Source organism: Peromyscus maniculatus, chromosome 17 (genome assembly GCF_049852395.1).
Source record: "Peromyscus maniculatus bairdii isolate BWxNUB_F1_BW_parent chromosome 17, HU_Pman_BW_mat_3.1, whole genome shotgun sequence".
Taxonomy (NCBI): domain Eukaryota; kingdom Metazoa; phylum Chordata; class Mammalia; order Rodentia; family Cricetidae; genus Peromyscus; species Peromyscus maniculatus.
In genome coordinates, this window is record NC_134868.1 from 54,635,534 (window position 1) to 54,657,725 (window position 22,192).

Genomic DNA, 22,192 nt, shown 5'->3' on the forward strand with positions numbered 1-22,192 from the left:
CAGGGAGGGAGGGGAGAAGAAAGGCATCAAGACAAGGGTGGAATTCTGTAGACTGGTGCTCACCCTTGGTAGCCCCGGTCACACAGCGCCTGCTGCATGGCGTCCGGTGTTACTGTGCTTTGCATCTGTGGGAATCCTGACCCTTTGTTTTTAAGGACTTAGAATAACCATTGAAGGACAATAATTATTGGTAAAAGTAATGCAATTCTTTTCAATGTGCTTTTTGTCCTCTCACGTTTCAGCCACCTCCACCTTTTGAAATTGTGATTATGAAAGTCCATGTTGGATTTTATGTTCTGCTAATCCCTGGGAGGCTCAGGTCAGCGCCCCCCTCCAGCAGGAAGTAGTTAAGAGAAGCTACGCCCAAATTCCCAAATATACCAAGCTGGCTTTGGAGATGTGTAAAAGTTAAAACCTTCCTTTTTAAAAAAAAAGAAAAGGGGAAGTGCTGTGGGATGTTAATGTATGTCCTGTGGGAGCCCTTCTTGGGTTCTTTGTGGCGTTACCCAGCAGGTTTGCATAGAGGATGATTAGGACCATGGGCCTGAGTGCAGGTGTCTGAGATGGTCTGCACTTGGCTGTGCTGGGGGATGGTCTGTATGTCAAGTTGCTCTGATTGGTCAATAAATAAAACCTGATTGGTCGTGGCTAGGCAGGAAGTATAGGCGGGACTAACAGAGGAGAAATAAAAGAACAGGAAGGCAGAAGGAGATGCTGCCAGCCACCGCCAGGACAAGCAGCATGTGAAGATGCTGGTAAGCCACGAGCCACATGGCAAGGTATAGATTTGTAGAAATGCGTTACTTTAAGATATAAGAACAATTAACAAGAAGCCTGCCATGGCCATACAGTTTGTAAGCAATATAAGTCTCTGTGTTTACTTGGTTGGGTCTGAGCGGCTGTGGGACTGGCGGGTGACAGAGATTTGTCCTGACTGTGGGCAAGGCAGGAAAACTCTAGCTACACTTGTTCATTTGTTTATAGTTGTTAACTCCAAGAGCTCTCTGAAAGTGAGGACACCCTATTCCTCCTGTGACAGGGAAAACACAAGGATGAACTTGGAAGAGATCCAGAGTACAGTGTGCTTCAGCAAAGGACATGGAGGCCTGAGAACTTTCTCCAGGTGGTAGTGTTTACATGGGCATGGTTGAAGGTCCTGATGCTGGAGAACTCCTACTGTGGATAGTAGCATGGTCTAGATGCTAGGAAACTTCTACTACAGATAGCAGGATGGTCCTGATGCTAGGAACTCCTACTGTGGATAGCAGGGCAATCCTGGTGAAATGCCCAGGGTATATAAACAGGATGATTCCCATGGTCAGGAAATGTTCACCATAGATAACCAGGATGGTGTTGGCCCTCAGGAACTCTCACTGTGGGGTGATGCTTACATTTATGAAACACCCAGGGAGGATAACCAGGATGGTTCAGCCCCCAAGAAACATCCACCAAGGATATTAGAATGCTGCTGAGCCTTGGGAAAGGCCCAGTACTTACATGCTGTCTTTCAGCAGCCAGCTTTCTGTGGCCTGGCAGTTCTACCACTTCTTGGGTCACAGACTCCTGTAGTACTTGGGACATTTTATTATTGTTTTAAAAGTCACCCTGGATTTTATAAATCACATGTTTGACCTCAGCACAGGAAACCTACCCACAAGTCATCTCACTCTACTAAAGTGCAAATGCTCAGGCCCAGCATCCAGGAGGTCACTGTTGGGGCCAGGAAAGTCTGATTGCCAAAACATTATGACATTTGATGAGCAGCCTCAGATCAAAGTCCACATCTGAGCTTACTGCCAGCAGAATACACTGTAAAGGAGTTTTCCTTTCTCCAATCACACAAACATCATGGTGACATTCACTGCCCTGATTCTCATGCTCTTGAATAGATGATTCTAGAAAAGAGAAATATAAAGCACTTCATGATGAAGTGACCCAGTTCCTTTTATATATCAGCTTATCTTGCAGCACAGGCAAATGGCAGATGGTACGCAGATTTTAAACTGTAGATTTATAGATGTCGTTTTAGGAAACCAACTGTTAGGCAGTTTTAAATCACATTCCATGTGTGTGCTTGCCTGTACATGTGCATGTATAGGAACATTGCAGTGTAACTGCCTAAAACTAACTGGAATGCAAAATATACAAGGGAGGAGAGAGGGGAAAGAGAAGAGGTGGAATGAAATGTAGTTTAATGTTCCTTTAACAGTCCATTGATTTTCCAAGGAACAAAGGTAAAATTCAGAGAGGTCAATGAATTATTCAAGGTTGCACCATTTCTCTATGATCTGGAGAGGAGCACATCAAGATGACTGTCTTTTAATTTGAAAAACAAGGTCAAATATTTGGAGACATTGCTTTTCACATTAATGGACTCTTGGATATTCAACAATCAATTCAGTAATGGAGGGGTCTCTTGGATAATTCCCTGAATCTGTGCATATATGGGAACATATTATAGCTTATAATTTAATGGATTTTTTTTTCAATTACAAAGAAAAGCCCTTTGGTCTCATTTTTTTTTCTGTATATGCAGGTGTAACTCTGGAATCAGACTCGTGCCTGGACCCAGGCATCCCTGTAAATGGTCATCGGCATGGTAGTAACTTTGGTATCAGGTCTACAGTGACTTTCAGCTGTGATCCCGGATATACACTAAGTGACGATGAGCCTCTCGTCTGTGAGAAGAACCATCAATGGAACCATGCCCTGCCCAGCTGTGATGGTAGGTGGAGCTCATGCAGACAGGGCTAAGCTAGTGCACCTGTGGACATGCCAACACGTTGGCCAGTATGGACAGGGCTTGGCATGATACAAGTTCACTGAAGTGTGGGTTCCCTTTACAAACTGTATTCTTTGAGCATAGCACATTTGAAGGTTGTTCAGTGTTTATCTACTAACTGGGATGATGCATTACAAATACTGAAAATTTGTGATCTCTCCTTTGGCATGGCCTCTGAACCCCGAGACTTAGAGAGCTCAATTATACATGTATTTTTGGTGTTTATAGGAGGCCTGGGGGACATTGTGATCCAGTTAGTCAAGTATCATTTTCTTCTGACTCAAGTAACCCAGATCCATATAGTAGTTTCCTCAAAGCTGGCACATCTTGTCCCAGTGTCCTCTGACATCTTCCAGAATACTTCTTCTGGGCCACTAGGCTCCTTATCCAGTCGTGGACATACAGATAGAAGATGAGATTTTTGATTACTGTGTATCACTGTCTCTCTCTCAGTTTTACGCTAAAAGTTAGGTGGATGTGTTACTTGTGATCATTTGGAAAACACTTTTGGCATGTTCTCTTTAGTCATGAATATACATCCATTATAACATTGTTTCTTTAGAAAAGTATATAGGTACATGGAAAATAAATACTTAAGTGGGAGTTATATATACACATAATTTCCACTTTCATTCCTTTTCCCAAGCTGTAGGTATTTCTTTTAAAATGTTATATGGGTAATAAGCACCTTAGTTTCCTCAAAATAATAGATGCAAATAGCAGGGTCTGGGGAAGGTTGTGTTTGCAGAACCACCAACCGCTGACAACCTTTGGTCTTTTCACCAGAGTACTAGCTCAAACAGTGCTTGGTGCATGCACATGGGAGGTGGAACGCTCAGGGTAGATGAATGCCTTCAGAGGCAAGCACACAGAACCAGTAGAGATTTTGGACTCTGGGCAAAATTTGGCTACTTAAGCACCCATGGGGTTACCTGGTAGGAGGGTACAAAGGATGGGCAACTGGGCATGATGACCTTCTTTAGGAAGATCACACATTGCTTGTTCTTGAAAGAAAGCAGCTGAGATATTTTTCTTTGATGCTGTATATTATAATTATAGTGTCATTTGCCACTAATGTCAATACATTTGATATAAAAGGTGACATAAATTATATACTGTGAGGTAGAAAATTCTTCAACATTGTAACACAACATTGCCATCTATAAATTGCACCTTCAAGTACCATGTAATCAAGGTGTAAAAAAAATTAGTGTTTTAAATTAATTTATGATTTTTACATTGTGGCCTGTTTATTTTGGGCTGTGTGTGGACAGCAGGTTGGGCATGTATACAATGTATGTTGTGAGCTGAAAGGCAAGTCCAAATCAGGAGGAGGTCTCCTCTTGCACATGTTAGAATGGCCGTTGTCAAAAGATGAAAGATGAGTGCTGGCGAAATGTAGGGGAAGGAAACTGCACATCAAAGGAAGATGTGTCCATCGAGACAGCCTCTGGGGAAAGCATCCCGCACTGCTCATCTTTTGTTGTTTGTTTTCTTTTGAGACAGGATTTTTGTTGCGTAGGCCAGCCTACCCAAATCCTGGATCCCTCCTGCCTTAGCCTCCAGTGTCCTGGGTCATATTGTTTTCATTGCACACATTTCCACCATAGCTGTGAGGATTTGAAGAGTGAAGTACTAGGACCATGTGGTGACTGCTGTGGTCTTGCTCAGCAGTGGACAGTTGTCACATGATCAAGGCACCTGTCTGTGTGACGAAATTGATGCTTTCAAGTGGGAGACTTTTTGCTTGACCTATTTGAGGTTGGCATTCTGAGGTAGATTCTTCTCACCAATCTTTGGCTTTTATGTTCCCAGGAGTCCATGGGTCGACATTGGTAACATGCTGTTGCTTTGGTCCTGAAGGAGAATGATATCCTACTTAGGCCCACAAGCAACCTAGAAGACAGAATTATCCGCCCATGGCCTTGCCTCTTCTCACCCTCAGCCAGACATGTGCATATTTATTTCCCTGTTGTGCACTGTAGTACCAAACTATCTGAGTCACACACATCCTCTACAGACTACCGACGTCAGCCTTCTCCAGAATTCTGACTGACTTGACCTAACCACCACTGCCGCATTTTTGACCTTCCTTTATGCCAACATTAACACTATAGAATTTAACTTAAAATTTTTCACCCAGTGCTGTTATACGTAATATACAATCTATTTAAAACATACCTAATATGCATATTTAGTTATATTTGCATAGACATACATAAATATATAGACATACTTATACACACACATATATGTATAACACATACTTGAGAGCATGTTTTGTAATTTGGCTTTTAGGTTTCAGTAGGGTTTGGACAGAGGAAGAAATAAGGGAAAGAAACAGAATAGTATGGGGCTCGAGAGGTGGCTCAGCCGTATGGTGACTCACTACTTTCTGTCACTCAAGTTTGGAGAATCTAACAAACTCTTCCGACCTCCATGGGCAACAGGCATGCATGTGGTGCACAGGCAAACACTCAGGCAAAACAGTCAAACACGTAAAATAAATCTAAAAACCATTTAAGAAAACAGAAGAGTGAAGTTTAGGCCCAGTGAGGATTGAAGTTTTCCAAGGTGCTCAGCACACGAGGAGGCATCCTAGGCAGCAGGAATGAGAGAGAACAACAGGGGACAATACACGGGGTACAGTTTACAAACTCCCAGAGCCTTAGTCAGTGGAAAATGAATGTTTAGACAAGAAATGACATAGAAATGGAGTCAGACCCAGCTCTACTTGAATGGCCTATGATGTGCTGGTTATAAATGACATTTTCTAGAGAAAATGAAAGCACACTAAACTTAGACATTTTGTCTTTTGTCTTCCAAGTCAAATTTATGCAAATTTGATCCATCTAAGGGGAATCCCTAACTTGATTTGTTATGCTACATTGTAGCACCTTTCCAGGGCTAAAAAGCCAACAGTGAAAGGTTATTAATAAATCTTCACATTTCAGGAGAGTTTTAGAGTTTGGCATGAGAGTTTTATTTAGTCATGGCTGTTTGCACTGAGCTCTGAGACTCTCCTTGCCCTTTCTAATCTCACACAATCTTTTAAATCTTGCAGGTTTTTATTGCAATAAACCATACATCAATAGGAAATGTAAACCTCTAAAAATTCATGGTTCTCTGCAAGAAAACATAAATTAGAATTAATTATAATATTTTATCTCACCTAAAAAGAAGATAAACCTAGTCTTTCTCTTCCCCAGTACCACATTTGTTCCTTTTAAAAACTGTTAGCATACTGCAGTTTTAAAGAAAGAAATTGAGTATCAGAGTCATTGTCTTCCTTTGATTTGGTAAAGGGCAAATGCATGGATCATTTGGGAAATGTTGTTATTAAATGATTTTATAAACTTTTACTCTTTCCACAAACATTTAGTGCAAAACAATTGTGTTTGTGCCTAACAGTTAACATCAGCATATGAAGAAGAAATAGAGTTTTTTAAAATCCCACATAGAAGCAAGTGAAAAAAGAAAAATGGCTGGAAATAGGGAAATGAAAACATAAATAAAACTTACATGTGCATTCTTGAGAAGCCCCAGAGGCAGCATTCAAGGTCGGTCTTCCCAAAAAGACCTGATTCTGGAGAAATCATTTGATTCAAGTCAAAGAAAAGGAAGAGAATAGGAGGATATAGGGGTTGGGGTAAACACTAGTTGCTGAGGGTGGAGGTATGAAATACAGTTCACGGTGTCTCTAGGCATGTCTCAACTTGAGACAACAATCTCAGGACCCCACAGCCAGAGTCCTTTATCTTTGAGAATGAAAACAGTTATGTATGTGTCTTAGAGAGCCTACCTTCTACATCCGAACAGTCATAATTTAACACTTCCTTGAACTGCAGGGTGTCAGTCCAATATTTCTTTTGAGAATATGAGTCTAATAGAAAGAAAGAAAGAAAGAAAGAAAGAAAGAAAGAAAGGAAGGAAGGAAGGAAGGAAGGAAGGAAGGAAGGAAGGAAGGAAGGAAGGAAGGAAGGAAGGAAGGAAGAAAGAAAGAAAGAAAACAGGCAGGCTAGGAGTCATCCTGCAATAGAGAGAACCTGAACTACAGCTCGACTTTATTAGTACCATACCCATAAAATAAGCACAACCCCACCCCCACAAACTAATGAAAGCCAGAAAATGAAGAAAAAAATGAAGCATAAAATTTTGTGTTTCACATGCAATTTTTTTCAGAGAAGATACTAGTACAAGTACAAGTACAAGAATGCAGAGTTCAGTTAGACTAAAACACCAAAGTATACCAGTTAAAGCTTGAAGACCAAGACAAGGTCTTGAACTTGGTGGTAGAGAATTTGTCTAGCACACGTGAGGTCCTGGAATCCTTCTGCAGCAAAAGACATAAAGAAAAGCTGAACTGGGGATAGGCAGAAGTGCCACATACAAGGCATAACATTGGGGGTATAGGACAAAGCATGCAGGCAGATGGATATAGTTCAAGGAAGAAGCTGTGCAAATTTGGTGGTTTTCAGCTTATGAGGGCATTGTGAGGTACCTAACAGGGAGAGAGCAGAATCTATGGCACCTTATTCTTCCCTCTCTAGTAACCTTGACTCTCATGAAAAAGGACTCTGGCCTGACATATAGTCCCCATATGTCAACTCCTGCCTTTCTCAGTGAAGATAGACTCCTAGTCTTGAATATGTTAAATCCCTAAGAAGTGAAAATTGAGTCTGTAACCTTCAATGCATTACACAACCCTTCTCATGATCTTAGACATGACCAGCATTGAGAAAGGAGGTGATAATGTTGGAAAAGTGTAACTACAGTATCCATGGGAAGTCTGTAGGTTTTGCAAGATGTGCATTGTTCAGTCTTGCTGATGTGAGTAGACCAAAAAATGGCATGAGCACACATTCCACAGGGAAATGCAGAAAGAGCTACACCTCCATATCCTACCAACATGCCCTCCCTTATGGGGTATCCACCTTCCTGCTTGTGGACAGCAGCTTGCCTTCTAATTTGCCATCTTATTAGCACTTTATAGACTACACACCTGGCCTGCCTTTTGAGGTTGGAAAGCTACTTGGCAATCTTATTTGCAGAATAATCCTTACTGCGTTATATGCATTTTTAAGTCATTGTATTTTCTTTTCCTAATAGATTACATCTTGTGGATGTTAGTGACTTCCCTGAATATTTATTTTGTATGTCTCAGGACATGAAGGGGTGTTAATTTGACAGGGGTACAGCCATCAGTAAATGATTTGTAGTGGAGACTGAGATCCAAGCAGAGGTTAACACCAAACTTCATCTTTGGTGGAAGCTTACCCTTAACAAACCTGTTGAAAGATGTCAACCTACCCCTAATCTTCCCTTTTCTATTTTCTGTATATTTTAGTCATCTGTCCAAGGGGCTTTTTGATAAAACCTGTTTGGATCCTAGACAGTGGGGTAGATATTAGAAATACAAATGTCAAACTCATAGAGTGACAGCCTCAAGGAAGCTAGAAGTAAATTTTTACTGTAGCTTTGTGACTACCCAGAAAAGGCTCCACAACGCATGAAGAAATAGATTCATGTAATTCAAATTCTATGTGGTTCAACTGGTGTCTCTGCCAGAGGAACAGAGACATGACCATCTATGAATAGTCAAGTCCAGTAGGGACCCCGAAGTAAAAGTCCGGGTTTTATCTTATTCTCTCTTTAGATTAGCTGAGAATTTCAATTCCATTCTTTGTATATTAAATTCCCTTCTCCTTAAGCCTGTGGGCTTTGTGCAGTTATTTTTATTTAGAACACTGATAATGAGAGGGTCAGAGAACTCCATATGCACCCATGGGATCAAGATTCACAGGAGAATCTACCTCACCTGCAAATTTCTCCTCACATACTCCAAATGGAAGCACCCTGCCATTGATTAGCACTCTTAGCCTTCCACAGTACATTGTGATGTCACTGAACAGCACTGGAGAGGCAGAGACAGGAAGATCTCTGGTGCTTGGTGGTCCTCCAGCCAAGTTAGTCAGAGTACTCTAGGCCCAGTGAAGAACCCATCTCAAAAGCAAGGGGAATAACCCCTAAGCAATGGCACTGAAGGATGACCTCTGTCTTCCACACAGGTGCACATTTGCATACACAAGTTAGCCTGCACACAATGCACACAAACACACACACACAATGAATTATGGATTTTGTAATTATTCAATGTAGTTGGATATGAACTACTTTTTATGAGTCAAGGAGCACAGGCAGTCTTTAGAATACTTAGTCCCAGAAACATTGGATATATGGCATCTCACTGTTACATAAAACACTTTAATTCCTTACAGTTAAATCCTTCATAAAAATTGAGAATTCATTGTGCTGACTTATGCCTGTCCTGCAATAGATTAAAATTAATTGTACACATCTTCTACAATCAGGACCTCAGGCCTCTATTTCCTCCCATCCTGTCCCGGCCACTCTGCTTCAGTTTCCTCTCTAGAATCTTGCATCTCCACTGTGCTGTTCACATAGTAAATACCTGGGCGCCATTTTTCAGTGTCTGTTCACATCCTCGGTACTGGCTGGCCACCACTGTGCCGTCCTGTGTCCTAGTCAGTGTTTCCCAAGGGAAGCTGACCTGTGTGCCCCATCCCAACCCCAGCCATTTGCTTGGGTGCCCATAGCATCAAGCTTCCGAGTTCCAAAGCTGACTTCTGCTCTCCTCTCCAAACATCTCCATCCCCTTCCCAGGTTAAGCTTAGGCGTCCAGTTTGTGATCTTCCTATTGCTGCACCAGTCTTGATAGCAGGCAATTGTGATGGTTCTACGGCACATACATGATTGGCCCCCTCTCTCCTGCTACCACTAACAAGCCCATACTAGTCGAGAGCCCCTTTTCTTTTGTCCCTTCTCTCCACCCATGCTCTCATTCAGGTATCCCGCGGGGCCTCACAGCTCAGTCTCTTTGGGGCCCTTTCTCCGAGCTGCTTCTGACCACTCATGTCAGTGCCTCCAGCTCCACACAAGTCTTGGACTCTGCTCTCCCTTCCCTGTGCTTGGCTCCATTCACAGGCACCTGTCGTCTGCCAGAGTCTGTCATCAAGGTTCGCCCAGCTATAGTCCTCAGTGTGCCACACACACCACAAGGGGCGTGGTTTTGTCTCTTTTCCTTTTTGTGATCTCCTTCCATGCTGAGGACAGTGTCCACCAGCAGGTTCTGAGCAATTCTTCATTGACAAAATTGACTTCAAAGTTCATGTTTGGTCTTCTATCTTTCATGGGGAAATGTAGAACCAGTGGAACATTAAGATGAGAGAGTATGATGAGAAACTATTACAATATTGTAGAAATGATCTTCAGAAGCTTCTGTTCAGTTGGTTATCATATGGCTATTCTTGTTAAGTTTATGTGTTGTGATGTGTTAAATTCCCTTCAAATACCAACCAGAGAGCATGAGGAAGTACATCCTGTCTTTCACAAATTATCCTATAACCATGCAATTATTAATTGTGAAAGTAGTGTTCGTGAAACAATTTGTAAGTCTCATACTGAGAATTGTTCCAGGGATGAGTTAGAGAATGACAGGTTCAGTCCATCTAATTGGACGAAGGAAGAAGCATGCATGCAAGCTCAGGTTTATGAGCTTCTCTAAAACACCACAAAGATCTCTCCAAGAACAAGCAGGAGAGCACCACACTGACCCAGTGTTAATGTTTATTACAACAGTGCAGATAATCCTTCCGAGTGGCTCACCTCCTTCTCCAGCGCACAGGGACCCAGGGATTGTTAGATTTTCAGACATAGGAGGGAAATACAGAGAAGTATGCCCAGTGCTCCTTGACACTGGAGTTCTCTGTCCCAGTGTACTCTGAGTTGGGTTGTATGGCTGTGCTATGATGTAGACACCTGCTTGTGAACTGGCATCTCATAACTGCAACTAAAGCAATGTCTGGTTTCAATTTTATCCTGTCAATACTCATGCAAATTCACTGTCCATTAGAAGTACTCCATTCTAGCAATCATTGTAGACTCTTTATGTTTTCTGTTATTTCAGCCCTGTGTGGAGGCTATATCCACGGAAAGAGTGGGACTGTCCTTTCTCCAGGATTTCCCGACTTTTATCCAAACTCTCTGAACTGTACGTGGACCATTGAAGTCTCTCATGGCAAGGGTAAGACAAAGGGCAGTCCTGGGTACATAAAATAACACACACTGGAGAGCTCAAGCTAGAGAGAACAGTAAGGAAAAAACCAAGAGGGTGAATGGTTTTCCATGGGTTCCAAGCCGTTCCCTTTTATTTTTTGATAAGTCTAAAGAGTTAAGCAGAAGTCACTCTTGTTGTCTTTGTTCCCCATTCAGTAACCTGGCTGTACATGTGAGAACAGAAACTTGGAAATTAGATGTAATGAGAAGGAAACAGAGTTTTAATTAAATAAAATGTAAATAATGATTCAATATAAGAAAAGGAGATTGTTTCAACTTCTATATGTCTGAGATGCATTCCTGTTTCTGTTCTCAATTTGCTTGGCACCGTCCTTATGATAACCCAGGCCTTAGACAGTCGGTAAATGCAAAGGAGCCAATTGGTACTTTGTTTGGGAAATATAGGTTATAAATACTGGATTTAGCAAAGTAACCTGGGTATGTTCTTATATCTATAACTATTATCTGTCATTTCTAAAGAGCCTTTTAATTTTAAAAACAAAACAAAAACCAGTCTTTACCATTGCGCAAAACAGATGCAATATAAACACAGTGGTCACTTTGCAATATACATAGACAGCTTTTATGTCTTGAATTTTCTCAACTACAATGGATGAAATTTCTCCTCTCGCAGATGACCTTGGAATAGACTTAGTTAAACAAACTTTGCCTTTCAACAAATATTTGAACTCCACTTGATGTTTAATTGACTTAGATGTTACAGTGACCTTCATGTTACAGTGCCCTTGTAGATACGTTTTATACTTTTCCATAAGCACATATTAAAAAACATGGAGAGGTGGCTAGGCACATAAGAGAACATGCTACTCTTGCAGAGGACCTGAGTTCAAATCTAACAACCTATAACTCCACTTCTAAGGAGGTCAGCTGCCTCTGGCCTCTTGGGGGCACCTGCACTCACATTCACATACCTACACAGAGACCCATGAATACACATATAAGTGAAAATAAAAAATTTCTAAGAAAGAAAGAAGAATGTGGCCTTGAAGTAAATTAAAAATAAACAGATTATAAGTAGCTAAAGTGTTTTAATTAGAAAATATGTAAATCTTTAAAGGAATCCACTTATAGATCATTTATCTGCTTCAGTAGAAAATTAGTTTAATTAGTTTTACATCTTCACCTATAGCCATGAGTGTTACAATAGCTACATATAGCTCCTCTGTATCAACATCTGGGTCCATATCTACACCAAAACCCATGGCAGCATCTGTCTGTAACTGATCCTATAACTATTTGAACATTTGCTTTTGTTTAACTCTCCCACTTGATTTTTAGAACTGCTTCTGTCTAATTTTACTCTGAAATTTCAAAGTCAGAGTCACACAGATAATTTTAATATTTAACAATTTAAGATATTTTGATCCGAACCTTTGATGTCTATAATTATGCCCAGAAGAGATTCTTTTCAGCTGCAGTTAAATCGACTGTCCCGCCCTCATCTCTCAGGAGTGCAGATGAATTTCCACACCTTCCATCTTGAAAGTTCCCACGACTATTTGCTGATCACGGAGGATGGGAGTTTCTCAGAGCCAGTAGCCAGGCTCACTGGGTCAGTCTTGCCACACACCATTAAGGCTGGTTTGTTTGGAAACTTCACTGCCCAACTCAGGTTCATCTCCGACTTCTCCATCTCCTATGAAGGCTTCAACATCACGTTTGCAGGTATGTTGGTCCTTTGTTGTTTTGGTCATGGATTGTGTGTGTGTGTGTGTGTGTGTGTGTGTGTGTGTGTGTGTGTGTGTCCCCGTCCTATATCTCAGTTCCTTCTCTGTCTGTTTCTCCATGTCTCTCTTCCTCTCTCTATGTCCCCCTCTTTCTCCTCAGCAAATTATGGATCCACAGGACGTAGAGACTGAGGGCTATGTTACCATGTCTGTCTGGTAACGGGTGTGCCATTGGTCTTTCATTACACATGCATTCTCTTCCTTGAAAATTGATGAATAAAACTCTGTTTCCTGCAAAGGTTTCCTTGCTCACTTCTCCTTATCAGTTCTACAAGCTCTAAGCAAACCCCACTCCCTGGGATCAGTGTTCAGGGGCAACTGTCACTGACTCTTGCCCCTCCAGTAGAGAATCACCTACATACAGAGAAGGACAGAGTCTTAGTTCCTTTATCAGAAATATACATGTTGACAATATCCTGACAGAGTCAAGAAACATTTTTTTCTTTCTCTTTTTCTGTGGTATGTAGTGTGTGTAGACTTTCTGCTGCATTTGGCATTATTTACACAGGTAAGATTGCATAATTTGTGTTGCTTTTGACACAGATAGTCATCTTAGCTATGAGAAAAATGCTGATCAAAATACAGAGCCCTCATCTTCAGTCTCACTCTTCTTCCATTATCTACACACCCCCTTGACTAGAAGTCAACCCCAACCACTAATTGGTGTGAAAAATTACATTCCTTTGTCTTGACCTACTCAATGCCCTGACCAAAACCCCTATGTCATTCATCATGGTGAGGAAGTAATTCAATTTTATAATAAGGTCTGCAAGAACCTTAATTGTCTGTGATTTTTCTGTGTAGAAGAACTCCTTGAGTCTAAATTCCACAACCATTATTGGGGCACTTAGTGATTATTGTAATATTTGATGATTCATCTTATATCCTGTAGATAGACATTTCCTACTGACTCCCACCAGCAGCTCAGTGCCCTGTTAGTCACGTGGAAGGGGCTCTAACACTCATGGCATGAAGCTTTGTTATCTAAGACAGAATTCCTCTCTAATGGTACTCCTTGAGGGGAGTTTACTAATTCCAAAGATCTTCATTTATTTTAATCTGACTTTGTTGGTTGTCTTGCTATGTCTCAGCATAAAAAAGGCTTCAAAGATTGACTCAAATGCATGCTCTATTGAAAGTTTACTGTAGTCATAAGAATATTGATATTGGCCACTTTATCAATCAGAGATTCCAGTCTCTTCATGCTGGTGCCTGAAGCCCTGTTCCATAGTTTCCTTAGAGGATCTCTTATGATCACCATGAGAATTTCTTTCTCCTCTATGTTCTTGCATCCTGATCTATAATGAGTTTAAATGGAATACTCTAGAGAAGGAGATGGCAGTGAGGCCCATGGCTGCTTTCCACAGAAGTTACCCGGGAGTCTGTGCAATTTCATTCATCTTTCCCCATCTGTTTCTTAATTCTATGGCTCCCAGCACACAGCTGACAGTGGAGTCCTTGGATTTCTGCCTCAGTCCATCTGTGCTGCTCTAACAGAGCATCAGAGACTCTGGGGAAGAATAAACATTCCATTCTCAAATTCTGCTGGCTGGGAGGTACCAGAACTAGGTTCTGACATCTCTTGTTGGTTCTGAGCTGTATCATCACATGACAGAAGGGATGTGAGGCAGATAGCTGCCTTGCATCCTTGTCGTACAATGCCCAAGTTTTAACCCTTTCAGGAAAGTAGTGCCCAATACTTTTGGCCAGTCATTCAGACCAAAGCTACAAACTTCAGAAATTAAACCTCTAGTGAACTGCAGAACTGTTTTTTGTTTGTTTGTTTTTGTTTTTTCATGACCCACTTTAGCTATCACACACATTATTATACAGCAAAGCATTGGTTCTGGGTTATATTTTGTTTGTTTGTTTGTTTGCAACTCTTGTGGGAAGTCTATTACTAGATAAGTGCCATTTCTTAGGCTTATAGTTCTATGGCTATGAATGTAAGATTTGTTACCTTTATACCGGAAGAGGTCCTTTGTGCTGCCTCAGCTCTTGATGCCAGGCAAAGTGTCAAGGAGGCTTCTGGATGGAGAAGTGGAGCTGAGCACATTCTTGGTGTGAGGAGCTCCCTGCAACTGTAGCACCCCTAAACCATCTTGTATTTGAGAGGGAGTGGTCTCCCTACCTCTCACCTCTCAAAGCTTCACCCACACAGGACTGTCACAATGGCAATTAAATTCCAACATGACCTTTAAAAGACGTGTTCCAATCATAGCACCTACAAAAATGTACATTTCAACACCGTTCATCTACTTTACTCTGCCACACATGTCTCTAGGGGATGGTGTCTCTTTCCATTGTTGAATTGTTAGGGCTGGATGCAGAGAAGAGCTCACCTACCCTTTCATTGCACTTCAATCACTCAACAAGTCCTTCCAGAGCAGCTGCATGGTAACCCTCCTGAGATGTGGCCCTGCATCAGGAGGTGAGCTGCCTTTGTGGAACCTGGTTCCTGTGCTCCACATAATGCAGACCCTGGCGCACACATGTCCCTGCTAACATGGAAAGCTGAGATAGTAAATAAAGAAAAACAAGAAGTGTGATATCCCAAACTAAATCCTTTTAGTTGAAAGGAAGTTAAACTTTGAGAGCAATACATTTCTTTTCTGTTGTAAAAATTATAAAGAATGGGCCTGGAAAGATGGCTCTTTAGTTATGAGCACTTTTCACCTTTGTAGAGTACCTGGGTTCAGTTCTCAACCCCCATATGGCAGCTCACAAAATCCAGGGTATCAGATGACCTCTTCTCACTTCCATGGGCCCCAAATAGGTATATGATATGCAGACATACATGCAGGCAAAAACTCATACAAATAAATTTAAAATAATATGTTTTTATAATAGAAAAATATGGGAAATGCACAGTGTAAGTGTACACCATGATAAAGTAAATAAATGGCAGGTAATATAAGAAGCCACTCCTATGTAAATGGATGATAGAAACTAACTGCTCCCCCCATTTCCCATGGGATAAAATCAGACCCTTTCTATTTTAACGGGCACACTTAAGTAAGGGCATCATCTAAACTACCAAATAAGGGGACAAAGAGATGGAATAGTGGTTAAAAAACACTTGCCACTCTTACAGAGAATCTGAGTTAGGGTCCAAGCATTTGTGTGGAGCAGTTTACAATCACTTGTAACTCTAGAGGGCATGAATGCCCTCCTTGAACCTCTATGGCTACTCTTGCATACGTGCACCCACATATATACACAAACATAAGTAAAAAAAGGAAATAAATATTTTAAAAATTAAGGAATAAATTACAAGATAAAATATACACAAAGCAAAGAACCTTCATGCTATGGGGTGCCTTTGTACAAAAGGTGGTAGGTGTAACATAGGTGTCATTAACGTATTTACAAGGAGTTTCTGATTGTGTCTAAAAGGACAGAAAAACATTATTTTCAGAAAGTATGTGGCACATAGAAGGAAAACAATTTCCGAAGGAAAACATTCAGAAGATGTCGTGACATCTGCATTTTAGTATTTCCGGAAAAGTCTGCATATTGTCTGGGACGTGTTTGCCATGAGTGATTGTTGAGTCCAATAGATAACATTGTCTATCTTTTCCCTCCCTGGAGCATGGAAAACTAAGGTCAGACTAGTAAGTGCATTCCCAGAATGGTGAGGTGAGTTTGAATATTTCATTGCTCTAAAGCAGATTTTTGTCCCAAATGTAGGACAGAGCAGGCAGAGGTTAAGTAGTTGCTTGATGAAATAGAGGAGGAGCTTATGTTGAGTGTTCTACAGTGAGATTTTAGTAAAAGTCTAATAATCCGCTAATACAGTGACAAAGGGGTTGAGTTTGAAAAGAAAAACAATAAGCAAACCACCAGGGGATTGAATCTCTCTGTATGTTCCTTGACAATATTGATTGTAAAATTTAAAGACAGGAGAATCAGAAATTGGAAATCCGAAAGTGGAAGCACCATTTCTTAGAACCACAGTCAAGGTTCCCACTTTATCACACAAGTGATCAAGGTTCCTCCCTTGTAAGAAACAGCTGTCTTCCTGCAGTAAAGATCGTTCCTCAGTAAATCTTTCACTGTCTCTCTTGTGGTTAGTTTTTATTGTTAACCTGACAAAACACAGAGTCAGAGTCACCTAGGAAAAGGGAACCTCCAGTTGAGGAATTGCTTAAATCAATAGTGGCCAGTGGTCCTGTCCTGATTTCTATTTGATGTAGGAGGGCCTATCTCTCTAAGGGATCATCTTTAGGCAAATGGTCCTGGCTGTATAAGAAAGCAAGCTGAGTCAGCCAAAGAGCAGGCCAGTAAACAAGTATTCCTCCATGGTTTCTGTCTCATTCCTGCCTTGGCTTCCCTCGGTGATGCACTGTGACCCAGAAGTATAAGCCAAATAAAACTTCTTCCTTCCTTAAGCTGCTAATCACAACAACAGAAAGAAAACTAGAACAGCTCCTTACACCATTGCTCATCTCCAGACTCTAGGGATGTTTGCTTGCTGGTGCTAAAATGACTATACTGGACATGGGGCATTTCAAATGATGCACACAAGAAACTTAAGCATGGGCATCTAATCTCCCTCATTGTGCCTCTGATGCACCAGTTCCTTACCTCTCCACAGATAAACAGGAGGACCAGTGACAAACAGTGTCCAACCTGCACACACAGTCTGGTCCCAACGAGCTGCGGAAAACATGAGGCTGGCACAAAAGGTCCTCAGTGGTGCCAACCTTGTGAAGACATACTCTGCACATGCAGTTGTGTGCCAGGCAATGTTGCTTTCCTTCAGACTTATTTAGTGCTTGCTTCTCGTGGGGCTTAGAGAAATCTCTAGTTAACAAAATATTTTCCATTGTATGTCACTAAAACATGGTTCATATGTTAAGAATAGCTTTGCTGCAGACACACCCGTTTTACAGGTGGCTTGGCTCTAACGAGCTAACTGCTCGCACTACACTGCCTTCTGCCCCATGCCTTCTTCATAAAAAACTGTATTTAAGGAAAATGCAAAGCTTTCTGGTTTTAGCAGCTGTGAATATCAGAAAATTGATTTCATCCTCTCAAAGGGAGAGGCAGAATGGTTCATCCTATTTTACCTTATTACATGTATATGTTTATATTGTAAACTGCCGAGATCTATGCTGGAATCTATGGGATAAAGGATAGGAATTCATATGACAAAAGATGGAGGGGGGAGAAGAGAGAGAGAAAGAGGGAGAGAGAGTAGAGATAAAGAGAGGTTTCATTCAGTGTTCTCCCTGTCCTCGTCTATGCTAAATACTTTCTCTTGCTCTCCAGGTACCACATCCTCACCCTTGTTGCAGGATATTTGATCACACTGTATGAAAATGTGTCGCTGTTTTATTCTGATTGGCTTAATAAAGAGCCAGGTGGTCAATAGCTAGGCAGGAGAGTTTAGGTGGGACTTCTGGACACAAATAGGAACTCTGAGTTAGAACGTGTCACAGGGGATTTTACCAGCAAGATGTGGGTCAAGTCAGATGTACAGAATGGAGAAGTAAAGAGCCAGGTGGTAAAACCTAGATTAATAGAAACTGATTAATTTAAGTTATAAGAGTTAGTTGGGAGCAAGCCTAGGCTACGGCCAAGCTTTCATAATTAATAATAAGTCTCTGTGTCATTATTTGGGGGGGAGGGACTGGTGGTCCAAAGAAAGTCCAATGAGAAAGCTTGCTATGCACCCTGTTTTTTTTTTGTTTCCAGAATATGACCTGGAGCCCTGTGATGACCCTGGAGTCCCTGCCTTCAGCCGCAGAATTGGGTTCCAGTTTGGTGTGGGTGACACGCTGGCTTTCACCTGCTTCCAGGGATACCGCTTAGAAGGTGCAACCAAGCTTACGTGCCTGGGTGGGGGACGCCGAGTGTGGAGCGCACCTCTGCCAAGGTGTGTGGGTAGGTGGCCACACGCTTTCATTTCATTCATCCATGGGCAGTGGGTCAGGAAGCAGAGAGGAGGCTGGCCGGGAAGGGCAGAGGCTGGAACTGGGATAGCCTGAGCTGTGGGGAGCTACCTCAATTTCAGAGAGCCTGATTTGTCTCATCTGTGAACTATGTCTCTGTCAATTAGAAGGTTCTGCGAGTGGTAAAGGGAGACCCGAGTCTGTGCCGAGGGTCTCTATGGAGGGGGAAAGTAAGTGTAAAAAAAATGCTTAGCAAATGGGGAAAAGGGAAATGCTAACTCTACTGTTGCTGAGACCCATACTCCCTGTGATGACATAAGGCATCCCAGAATAGTGCCTTTGTTTCCCTTGGAGCCCTTGATTGTGTCTTTATTGTGCATCCCAGCAAAGAAGCATCACCATTGTTTGGCATCAGAGGTTGATTTAGCAGTGTCATCTGTGAGGAGGCAGGCAGTTGCTCTGCTAGGCAGTGTAGTGTAGGTTTTCATTTGGGTTATTTGTAAGGAGGTTCCCAGGGCACGCTGACCTGAGTGCAGTAGTTCAGAGCAGTGGTACTGTACTTCTCTTGGGCATTGACTGGAAATGTAGAGCTACCATTGCCACCCTGGCTTTAGTGCAAGACTTCTGTGAAGCCTGACCACCTGGCCATTCATTATTCCTGAGACACAGTGTGGCACTGGCCACTCAGCCACGACACTCAGCAGCAGTCTGCTCATGACCAGTTCTTTAAGCAGCCAGACACCCTAACAAAGAGAAAAGAATGTAAGAGATTAACCATGCTTTCCCCAAGACTTCTGGGTTCATAGAGGTGGATCAAAGAGTCATTCCAAGCCCCCCAGGTCACAAAACAGAAGCAGGTGTGGGATCCCTGAGAGAAACTGAATAAGGAGAAAATGCCAGAATATGGCCACATTTCTCCATAGCTCTGACTCTCATCTATTCTAGGCAAGACTTAGGGATGCTTTGGAGTCCAACAGTCAGTGCTGGCCTTTGGCTTCTCATGAGCCACAGATTCAAGGCTCAACTATAGACAAAGCTGTTGATATCAAATGTGTTTTCCTCCTCTTTCCCATCTTCCCCCACTCCCATCCCATGCTGAAAACCTCTCTCAAATTTCAAAGACTATCTGGACATTGTTCTGTTGATGTTCTGAGGATTTCCCACAGCTCTCTGGGATGCATTCTCCATATTTAAATATTTTAACAGTTACAGTTTGAGTTTTGGGGAAAAATCCACCTTAATAAAATCAAACAATTAGTCTAGGGATTGTGACACTCAGTTGTTATGCTGTTTTTCTTCCATTCATCATTACAACTCTGTTTTTCTTGGTAGTCAGGATTGTACACTGTTGTCTTAAATGTGAAATAATTTATTGAGCTCTGCCTGGAGGGTTCCACGAGCTTTGCCTGTATTTAGTTAGTGCTGTGTCTATGCAAAAAGTGTTGTATTGCTGGCTCTATCTTAAAGGTAGGACAACTGAGGCAGAATCTCATCAGGAAACGTCGTAGCTTGTAGATTGCCAAGCAACAGATGCCATTGGCTCTTGCACACCCACAACCTTAGGAAGGGCCTGAAAAGGCCTTGCATTGGCCTCTCCTCTATTCAGCCTTTTTCCACTTTGCCTGCTACTTCCTACATTTCTTTCTAGCATAACAGGTTGCAAGACACCTCTGATAAAGGGTCACAAACTACACTGAATCCAACAGGCATCAGGCACACCTGGCACTACCTCTGTGTCTGAAGTTGTCCACACTCACTGGCTTCTGGTTCCTATGAATTTGTCAGCCATGCAGCTCAGCATTCAGCTCTGCCTCTGGGGACTCTGCTATCTCTACACTGAAGATCCTGGGTCCCCCCCACGCCCACCCCTGAAACCTTGGTTCTGATCTGGGCATTCACATAATCTCCTCTTTATAGAAGCCCCTGCTAAGTCATTTCCCATTTTACTCAAAAGTAAACGTGACGGCCATGCTAGACTTGCCTAGGTCTGCACTGCTCTCATTCAATATGCCTTTCCCTGAGCCAAAAAAGATATTGGGTAAACTGAGCTCAATGCGTAAGTGTTCTATGCTCACCCTTACCTGTCTCCTGCATTCCAATGGAGTAGGCTTGCCCTACCCTATCAAGTTGGTTTCTTACATACTGGCCATCTATGAAGGTCCTTACACACACACACACACACACACACACACACACACACACACACACACACACACACACACAATTCACTTTCAGATCCTCTTTAGCTGCTGGCATGGGTTAGAAATCTGCTTGGATTAATTATCACCCTTTGGACCTATAGTTTCTTCTCTGGAACCCTAAGAGCTACCTCTCCCTCAGATGGATATAACAGTCCTCCTTAAACCCTTCCTGGTCCTAGACCTTTGGTCCATGAACACACCCTCTCCCTTTCATTAAAGTGATGAAAATACAGTTTATTTGTCCCTGGCCAAAAATTACAATCCACCTCAGTGATCACAGGTTGAGTGTCTCTAGGAAATATGTACTGTATGGGATATGGTGAAGGCATATTTAAAATGAACTTGAGATGTATATTCTAATGAGAATACACATCCAACATCACTTTCTGAACAAAGGGTCTTTTATAAGGACACAAAGACTCAGACAAAATACTCTAGTGTCTAATGGTTGCAAATACTTTAGAGAGACATAATGAAGTGAAATATTCTACCTGGATTTTGACTGACTGTGCATTTATTCTAGTACTAAATTTAGTGTTCAGTCATTTGACATTCTGTTTAGATATCATCTTAACCCCATGACTCTTTAGTTCCTTTCTATTTCTTTAATTGATTGTTTACAAATTTTAAAAGGCTTATTTTGATTATTTTTATTTATTTGTGTCTATATGTATATGGTCATATGTGTGCAGATGTCTTGGGAGGCCAGAAGAGGGTGACAGCTCTCCAGAGCTGGAATTGACCACAATTTTGAGCCACTCAATGTGGGTGCTGGGAACTGCTGGTCCCCTCCAAGGGTGGCAACTATGCTTAACTACCGAGCATCTTTCCAGCCACTTCAGTCATAATTTTATAAGAAAATTAATAGCTATTTTTATTTCTATTCTTAATGCTTTATCCAATGATTGCATTAATTAGAAAAAATGGGTTTAATATAATGAACTGATTAAACAGTTCCGTTTTATGCAATTCCTAGATATCTTGAGTCAATATAGGACTTGTTGTTGCATTGGGGAGGGCTTTCTCTGTTCTAGACACAGGTAAGCAGCTTATTTGAATGTCAGGTTAAGCTTGCTTTGAGTAACAGGGAAGTAGATCTTGTTGTTTCTATTTTATGGCTCTTTTTTTTCTTCTTCTGGTTCTCCATACCTCTGCTCCAAAGCATGTGTCTATGTAAATGAAAGTGAGTTATTAGTTTTGTCCATTTCACAACAGTCTCAGTGGCCCCACCATAATTTGCACCAAATCATAATAGCTGCAGGTACATATATCTTCTCCCAATGATTACATCTCCAAACCTCTGTGACCTGTATGGCCTTCTGTGGCCTCAATGTTATGCAGATGGGCAAGTCTCTGAGGTGGCTTAAGCCTACCTCCACTTTAAGCATCACACAGGGATATTGAAAGGTTAAATTTCATATAACCAAG

General features: G+C 41.7%; 1 protein-coding gene across 2 annotated transcripts in view; it reads left to right on the top strand.

The window, feature by feature from the left end:
- Csmd1 (CUB and Sushi multiple domains 1) overlaps positions 1-22,192 on the top strand; it is a 1,611,441-nt gene that overhangs the window by 1,307,418 nt on the left and 281,831 nt on the right. For both annotated transcript variants that reach the window (XM_042262873.2, XM_042262874.2), the window contains exons 18-21: positions 2,537-2,725; positions 10,770-10,886; positions 12,389-12,604; positions 18,367-18,555. In XM_042262873.2, the coding sequence (XP_042118807.2) occupies positions 2,537-2,725; positions 10,770-10,886; positions 12,389-12,604; positions 18,367-18,555 (711 nt within the window). The remainder of the gene's footprint in view (positions 1-2,536; positions 2,726-10,769; positions 10,887-12,388; positions 12,605-18,366; positions 18,556-22,192) is intronic.